At 45.6% G+C, this 9305-nt stretch overlaps 1 protein-coding gene across 1 annotated transcript; it reads right to left on the bottom strand.

Annotated features, from left to right (window-relative positions):
* Positions 1-368: 368 nt before the first annotated feature.
* FUT4 (fucosyltransferase 4) lies at positions 369-2904 on the bottom strand. Its single transcript, XM_083170098.1, has 2 exons — positions 2554-2904; positions 369-2374 (listed from the first exon to the last, which is right to left on the bottom strand). Exon 2 carries the CDS (start codon positions 2181-2183, stop codon positions 1092-1094), a length of 1092 nt encoding a protein of 363 aa, XP_083026224.1. The 5' UTR covers positions 2184-2374; positions 2554-2904; the 3' UTR covers positions 369-1091.
* Positions 2905-9305: the final 6401 nt, after the last annotated feature.

Genomic DNA, 9305 nt, shown 5'->3' with positions numbered 1-9305 from the left:
TCGTGGGGTGACGACGGGGCCATATACAATGTGAAATGGGTCATATTGGCCCATTTCACATTGTTTCCTATGTGAGATGGACTTAATCAAGTCCATCTCATCTTGTGCCATTATAATGGCACAAGACCGACGCGATGCTCCCGATTTCAATGTTAAAAAATATTTTAACATTGAAGCCTATGGCAAAATCGCGGGCATCGCGTCGGTCGCATCGGGGGCGATGTTAATGGCCGCGACCGACGCGATGCCCGCGATTTTGCCTTTGCCGGCAAAATGGACCTGATTTCAAAGGAAATCGGGTCCATTGCGGGCATCGGGTACCTTAACTTTAAGGTACCCGATGCCCGCGATTGTGGCCGTGGTAGGAGACAAGTACCAAAAATTATATATATATATATATATATATATATATATATATATATATATATATATGTACAGATACATGTGTATAACTTTTGCATAGCAAAATATTACCCTAAAAAGGCAAGTAGTGTCCTGTGCTTCTGTGCATTCATTTACCTCACAAATTGCTGCACAACCAGTTTGTTGACGAAAGGAACAGTGAATTATTTCTCAGTACAGATTTCAAGTAATACGATCTTCTATGTACATTAACATAAATATTCCAAATAATTATTTTGCCTAAAAAAAAAGTCTTTCTAATTTACATGCAAAATAACTTACTTTTCAAAAACTTAAGTTAAAAAAAACACTTCTGTTTATAAATAACGAGTTTATAAATATTTCCCATGACAGAAGCCGTTCTTGAACCGATTTTCAAAACACAAAAACAATTTTAAATATTTCTATTTAAAAAAAAAAAAAAAAAAACGGTGAAATTGATAAAATTGTTATGAAAGAGACCGATGGTAATAGTATCAGGAGATCTATAGTCGTACGGACAGGAAGAAAGCATTAAGGATTGGGTTGAATTTCATTAAAATAATTTTATCTTTTAGCCTGGTCTCTGGAAATCGGACTTGTCCAGATTAGGTTTCTCGTGCTGTAGACGTTGCCTCCAAATCTGGCATTAGTGAGTTTGTGAAATTGTAGAGCTTTGCAAAGCCTGGTATTGTCATAAGGACTCAATATCAGCTCTCAAACCATCCTGCAAGATCTGAAATGGTCCGATAACGATTCCCGGCAGCCTTGACTGTTCCACAAGCCATGCAGTAGTGCTCGTCCCAAAATGAAGTCACGTGGACATCATACTTTTTTTTCCACGTGAAATATCTCCTGTACATGTGAGTGTTTCTATCGAGAAATTTCAAGTACATGGCCAACTTTCTGGGGCTGGAGAAATCATCCACATGAATGAAGGAGTTCCGTGGGATAAACATCTCGTAGTTGTACCGGCTGGGGCCCATGACTATGGGGATGGCGCTGGACTTCAACGCGTTTCGCCATAGCTTTTCAGTAATGTAATCCGTGTGAAGGGAATTCTCGAAAGCAAGATAAAACTTATATTCTGACACGGTCTTTACGATGCTGTCATATTTTAAATCCATTCCGTACCTCCCGTAGATATCAATATCAATGTGTTCCCTCAATTGGTTGTAATACTGAACTCGGTCATGATCCTCGTTCCAGTTGCTAATTACCCAAGCGACCAGCTTTCGTTTGCGGGGGATAATTATTTTGGCACGTTTCTTGGAAAATAAATAGCCGTATGGCACAAATATGTCAGAATCCACCCTGTAGGACATGGTCCAGTTGAATAGGCCCCCTAAGGTGGACAACCAAGGGGAATGCGAAGGCGACTCAAAGTTCATCCAGATCCATTTTTGAGAAGCTGGACGCTTGTCCATTGGAAAGTCGCCATAATCCCCAATGTCCCTGTGATGGAATAAGATGGCATCAGCCTCCTGGGAAAGGCTCCTATTGGTTGACAGTTGGCAGCCGGTGATGTTGAACAGTATATGGCAGTCTCCAAGTCTTTTCTTTTTGCCGAAAGGCTCGTACCAGATGAGGACTGTGACCTGTCTCGGTTTGGTAGGACTTTCCCACAGCAATGAGAACGGCAATGAACTTTGCAACAAGTCCTGGGTGCACACGTACACGAGCAGCATGGCACACGTCAGGCTGGCGACAAGGAGCTGCGACTTTAGCGTCCTCCAGCGCGCCCTCCGGCACGGTCTCCAGCCCCGCAGTTTCTCCAGCCACGCCAAGCCTGTTCCTCTCATGCTTGCTTATTTGCGCAAAGTACAAACCGATGTCCTCCGCCGCCAAAGACCAGAACAGTTCTGGTTGTGCCCAGCCACGGACGCTGTAGGTGCCCATAAATCTTGCAGATCTCTGTGCTCAGATGCACGGCAGGAATTAAGATTCTCCCATTTCCTCGGTCGTTCCACAATGTCTGCCGGATTGAAAGGACCTTTTTTAAAAAAACAAAAAAAAACAAAAGCAGATGGAATTGGAAATCAGTTCAGCTGCCTCCCATCAGCATGCAAATCCTGCCACTTGTTACGAGGCAGCCTGCCTCTCTGCGTGTCCTCACCGTGCATAGTCGCTCGGGCTAAAAATTTACATGCAGTTAACTGGCTGGAAACTCACCGGCACAGCAGCAGGATAACCTCACAGACCATAGAGCAGTCAGCTTCCTTATTCAGGGATATTGAAGGGAGACGTACTGTATTCCTGCGATTCCCATGCTGGTAACATTTTCCTTCCAGCTTGTCGCAGATGCCTGGGAGTTTCAGGCTTCCACACCCTCAGCCAGCCGGATCCCACATACACGTTAAGTGCTGAGATTTCTTTTCCTTATTGCGTTATACTTTGTACCTTCACCCCGGGCAGCCCCAGTGTTAGGGGAACTTGGGGCTGAGAGGAAGAGTCTCAGAGAGCTGTGCAGCATTCCTGCCGTACACACCAACACCACCACCAGCAGCAGCTGCTGGCTGCATCACATCAGCACTCAGTCACACCTCCAGTGATGTCATCTGTCACTCAGGAAGTTCCCCGAGAAACCTGAGAGGGACTTAGAAAAAGGGTGACAATTATCTTGCAGTTCACCCTTTCGCTGCAAAAGGGCAGGTTAACCCCTTCGGTGCTACAAGGTGGGGGGGGGGAGGGGCGGAGAGCTGACAGCGAAATAAGCAACAATGGCACACTGATAACATGGCATGTGCTCAGCTGGGAGTCAGTAACAGTGTGGCTAGAAGGGGGAGTTAACCCCTGCACTGCCGTGATCATGGTGTTATGCCCCCAAGACTGTGAAAAATGTTTAATGGATCAATATTAGATTTTATGGGGGGAAATGATTAAAAGGGGTAAATTAGGAGAACCAGAAAATTGAAAAGACATTTGCCTGTTTTTTTTTTTGTGTGTGTGCAATTTGCTCTCATATTCCGTGCACGCGGGATTCACAGTTGAAAATGACAACTGCAATGGGTAAAATGTAGTGTCTTGTATATGGCAGATTATTGGGACAGGAGCAAGGTTTGGGCACAGCACACATCCTATCATGACCCATTCCAGGAGGGACAAAATGCTCTGCTTCTGGTCTTCCCACTTGATTTATGATTGCTGTCACCTGTGCTGATATGCCTTATTCTTATTAATTCACTAGTTCAAAACAGGTGATGATAATCATACATTGGGTGAGATGTATTAAGCTGAAAATGCGATAAAACCCCCGTTTTACAGCATTTTCCTATGTATTAAAACCCGGCCGTGTGGGCTTCTTTTCACTGCCCGCCACCTCCGCTGCAACCCCGCCGCCTCTCCCCCCCCCTCTCCCCCTCCCTCCGGCATACCTTCATGCAGGTCCTCCTAGACCCCGGAAGGTAAACCCCTCCTTCCCCTAGCAACGCAGCCGGCTGTAGGGGGGAGGAGGAGGTGCCGGGACAGCCACGCTCAGCTGTCCTGGCTGCAGGGGAGCAGTAGGCGGCTGGGAGGTGACCACATCACAGGTATCGCAGGTGGGCCTCCGTCTCCGCACCGCAATGCCAGCAGCCTATGTTTGTACATATGTGCTTGCATCACAGTGGGGATGTGGCGAAGGGCGGCGATGTATATTAATACATCCTGGCCATTAAGAGGGAAGCCATGGAACAGAGCATTGTGTCCCTCCTGGAATGGGGAACAACGGGAGTGCACATGGGAGACGCACCGAAATGTTTCGAAAATGTTTTTGGCAGTGATAGAGATGGACCTTAGCACAAGGTGGAGATGGTCCAACTTACTGTATGGTCAGCACTGTCCGATTACATCGGCCAAAGTGTCTGCGTTCACAGGCGCTCAACCAACTCTCATAAGTGACCATACCTGGATAGGGAAAGTGCACCTGCCAGGGGGCTGATGCCAATATTATCAGTGTGGCCAAGGACGCACCAATCGGCATTTCAGCCCCGACAGACTCTGACAACGTATGTGTCAGCCTGCACATTTGGACATGCAGATGTGCCCCAGGGAAGGGGGGGGGGGGGGACCATCGAATCACCATCAAATGTTTACCATTCAATGGCGGAAAACATCAGAATGCCACCGTAGAATGGTAAAAGTACTACCATAGAAACAAAATCATTGATGTTTATCCCTACCACAGGTACATTTCAGGGTCAAGGTTGACGTTGACACATGCAAACTGTCGACCTGGAAGATGTCGATACATGAAAAAGTCTACATGCCTTTTTCACTCTTTTTTTCTGAGCATGTAGATTCCCATTCAGTGTACCGCGTCCACTTATGTCAACTTTTTCATGCGTTGATCTTTGCATGTGCCTTTTGCATGTGAACTCTGCCTTTTATCAATGTCAACCTCTTGTTGTCGATCGAGACATATCTGTCAGCCATCCAGATCTCATAGTTTCACTGGCCAATGGCCGAAATTACATTTTTGGACGTAGCGGATCACAGAAGCCGGCATTGGACGTCTTCTTACACCGGGCGCCTCCTTTGGTTTTTGCATATTTTTGCACAATTGCTGCATACAAAGGACCTTATTCTGGTTGACTTGCAAGGCCGTGAATTTCACAGCCAGCGCTCGCAGAGGTAAGACACCTCTCTGGTGTCTTACCTCTACGAGCTCCCTGTGCGAAAAGCGGGCAGTCGCCTCTGCTGCGCCCTGTGCTCATCCCCGCCGCTCCCTGCGTGGGAAGCGGGCGCCGCCCCCTGCTAGGTGCGAGCAGGACGCAGAACAGACAATTTACCGTGCCCGCTCACGCAAAGCGTTTGCACATGTGCATAAATGTGCATGCGCAGACACTAAAAATCGGTCCCTCGTATGAAGTGCGGGGGACCGATAAAACCAGAATAACCCCCAAAGACGCAGGGGGCTGTGCCACTAGTATCCACCTCTAAACGAGCCCCTGAATCTCAACATTTTTAACTAGGGAGGTTGTACACATACAGTATACTCCGGTTGTACAATCCTTATAAAATGCTGTATGCTCCTCAGTACTCAGCAGACGGTGAAATTGTATGTACTTTAGCTATATATATCTAGCAAGCTTTCATCATGACGGCTATACTGGCTTACTTTTGAAATAATTGAAAAATTGCATTCAACAGACTAAAGGCCCCCATACACTAGTCTGACTTGTCCTAAGGACAAGTCGGACCAGTTTGCCCTTGAGAGCCCCGGCAGCTCCCCGGAAGGCTCACTTACGATTTGGCACTTGATGTGCTGTCAAATTTACATGCAATATATTGCATGCAATGTAATGCATGTTGTAAATCCCCGCGGAGCTGGCATGGGTGGGCAGCGGGGTCCGTGTCTGGTGGGCCGGGGGTCCCTGCGGTGACTGGGCAGTCAGCAGGGTCCCAGCGGCGGATGGGAACTAGTAATGGTATTGGCGGTGCGGGAAGCGGCTGCTGAATGTAAAACCATATTTTGAATTCTCTCAGCCAATCAGATGGGAGGTCGCTGATTGGCTGAGAGAATTCTCTCTGCAAATAAACGGCCGGCCAATCTTTTCAAAATATAGTTGCACGTTCAGCAGCCGCTTTCTTCCCCGCCAATAGCGCTATTAGTTCCCATCCGCCGGAGGGACCCTGTCGCTGACTGCCCATCCGCCGCAGGGACCCCGCTGACTGCCCATCTGCCGCAGGGACCCCTCTGCCTCCCCAGCTGCCAAAGGGAACCCGCTGCCTCCCCAGAATTGCACAGACCCCACTGCCTCCCCAGCCGCCGCGGTGACCTGCTGCCTGCCCCACGGACCCCGCCACTGCACATAGGTGTGCTCCTCCCAACTCCGACCCGATGCACACAGGACCACGCATCGGGTTGGACGGGATGTCTGCACATGTGATTTGGGACGATTTCACGGGCCGATCCATCCAAATCGTGTGAAATCGGGCCCAAATCGCATAATGTATGGGTGTCTTAAATGTACCCATACACAGTGCGTTTTGCAGGTGCGATGCGATGCGCGCTCCCACCCACATCCCATCGCACAAAATCATCGCGTTCAAAACGCATGCAATGATCGCACCGTGTATGGGCACTTCATGCTAACATGGGAATGGCAAAGTGGACTTCGTAGTTCGATGGCCTGGACTGTTGCATGCCGCAACTGAGGAACATTGGGCGATATCAGGTGTGCAGTCAGGTGGTTTGATAACCCTGCTGATTGCTGCTCTATAATTAGAAGAAGCAATACAATCCCGTGTTTGGTAGGTAAATATCCCCTAAATGAGTAACTAAACACCTTCTCCTAACCGCCCCCTTTTATTTATACAAGGAGAAAAGAGGCGATAAAGGACAAGGGGCATATTGACAAAGCTCTGATATATAATATCTAGGAATATATTTTTTTACCTCACAAGGTAAATGATGTGGCTTTCTCAAGTTATGTATAAAACAAGTGATAAATACTACCATCAAAATAAAATCACTGAATAAGGGTGTTTCTCCCCTGTTACCGCAGAACGAAATATAAGTTCACAGGAAACCATTATTTTATCCTTTGTCTTTATTTAACTTTCACGGGATGTAAAGTTCCACAGAAAGAAACAGCACGTTCTGAGAAATGGAAGTGTCACATAAAGTTCCTACAGGGTATCCATCAACTATGATGTGTTTCTGTTGTAAAAAAAAAAAGTATCAAATAAAGTTAATCCATGAAAAAAAAAAATGATGAGGTAAATTTACTAAAGAGGGGATGATGCCCATAGCAGCCAATCAGCATCCATCTATCATTTTCAAGGATGCAATTGAGAAATGAGAAACATAACCTGATTGGTTTCTATTATGGTAACATCGCCATTTAAAATTTTTCATGAAAATCGGAACTCTCTACGCCCCCGTTTTCACTCTCCAAAAAGTATGACCGTCCTGCTGGTGTGTGGATCATACAGGTCAAACTCAAAGGATTGAAATGCACAAGGTCGACATGGGTAAAAGGTTTACACGACGAAAAAAAGTTGACGTGGACATGGGCGACCCATGGAAAAGTCGACATCCGTTTTTTAAAACTTTTTTTGGTGTCAATTTGTAGATTGGAGTATATGGACCCCAAAATGAAGACCTAATTTATTCCATGCTTGTTAGCTATCACCTGTTCTGATGTACTGTGGGGGGTAAAGTTCTTAAGGGGACTGGCAGATGGCTGTGCCAATGTAACTTACTGATGGAAACATTACTTTATGTACATTGTACTACAGCGCCAGCTGGGCAGCCGAAACCCAAAGGCTCCTTCACACGCCACAAATCTGTCGGGGTGAAATTTAATAGGATGAAAGATTCAGAAAGTGAGAGATTTGGTAAGAAATCTTGTTTTTTTTTTAAAGCGGCAATCATTCACACTGCAAAACCAGTTTGATTTTGCAGTGTAAATGATTGCCGCTTTAAAAAACTGGAAATTTCTTACCAAATCTCTCACTTTCTGATTCTCTCATCCTATTACATTTCACCCCTACAATTCATTGTGAATAAATCTAAATACAAACCAAAAATAGCTATACTGTAAAGGCTGCACACTTCTAAGTAGAGTGCGGTGATGAGAGGACTGGGGAGCGCAGACAGTGATGTGTTTGACCATAAAGTTTAAAGTACAGTCATAGGAAGAGTGTAAGGAATGTACTGTTTACTTGTTGCTTCCGCACAGAGACTGGTTGTAAATGAGGTGCATTCAGGACTCTCAGGGCACTGTTACCGGGAAGAAACCCCAGGCATGTAGAGTTCTAGTTCCCTTTAATACACAGTTGCCTACCCTCCTACATTCTGCAGGAGACTCCCTGAAATAGCAGCAATCTCCCTTTCTCCCTCATTAGTCTAGCGATCTCCCTCATGTCACCTAGCCCACATTACTCTGTTACATCGGGAAACGGTCATCTGTCAGACCACACTTAGGTCGACAGTCATTAGGTTGACCCTGGAAGGTCGACTGGCCCCAAGGGTTAAAGGTTGACATGACTTAAGGTCAACATGGGCCAATGTCGACATGGGTTTAGGTCGACAGTCATTAGGTCGACGTGAGTTTTTCCCTAAGATAATTGCATTGGATACGCCTACTGCATGAGCAATACAAGCTGTGAAAATACCAATATACTGTTGCTGGGGTAATCTATATCCCTACGGGTAATTCGAACCTGTAGGTGATTAAAACCATTCATTTTCGCCCATAATCACATTGTCCACATGTCAATGATGATAAGGACATAGTGCGCTGAATGGAGAGTAAAGTGTGAAAAGTGAAAAGAGCCATCACACAACATTTTATATATTATATGTTGCATACTATTGGTACCCTTTTCCAACCCCTTATACTCTCCTTTCCCTATCATTGTTACTAACAATATAATAATTTTTTTTCAAAACCTTGAATATTTTTAAAAACCTTGGTTACTCTATATTAAAAGATCGAAATAAATGTTAAGTTTTAAATTAATTTCACATTTACAAATACAAGAGTGCGCCCACAAAGCTCTTTTTCTATCTTATGTTTGCCCTCTCTTGAGCAAACAAAAACCCACACTCCCTGAAATAGCAGCAATCTTCCCCTCTCCCTCATTAGTCTAGCAATCTCCCTCGTCACCTAGACCACATTACACTGTTACATCATAGTTACCTCCCCTCCTGCATTCTGCAGGAGATTCCCTGACATAGCAGCAATCTCCCTCTCTCCCTCATTAGTCTAGCAATCTCCCTCATGTCACCTAGACCACATTACACTGTTACATCATAGTTACCTCCCCTCCTGCATTCTGCAGGAGACTCCCTGTCATAGCAGCAATCTCCCTCTCTTCCTCATTAGTCTAGCAATCTCCCTCATGTCACCTGATTAATTGTTTTGCTCTCTACATCTATTATGAGATATGAGTATATAAATATACTCTTCATTAATTTTCAGGACTATCGAAAC

This window comes from Crinia signifera, chromosome 2 (assembly GCF_055691185.1).
Source record: "Crinia signifera chromosome 2, ASM5569118v1, whole genome shotgun sequence".
In the NCBI taxonomy this organism is placed as follows: Eukaryota; Metazoa; Chordata; class Amphibia; order Anura; family Myobatrachidae; genus Crinia; species Crinia signifera.
The sequence above is the reverse complement of the archived record's forward strand: the minus strand, read 5'-3'. Positions and strand labels throughout refer to the sequence as shown.

Bases quoted from the DNA above. Each gene is read 5' to 3' on its own strand.
- FUT4 (XM_083170098.1), bottom strand. From the start codon at position 2,183: ATGAGAGGAACAGGCTTGGCGTGGCTGGAGAAACTGCGGGGCTGGAGA.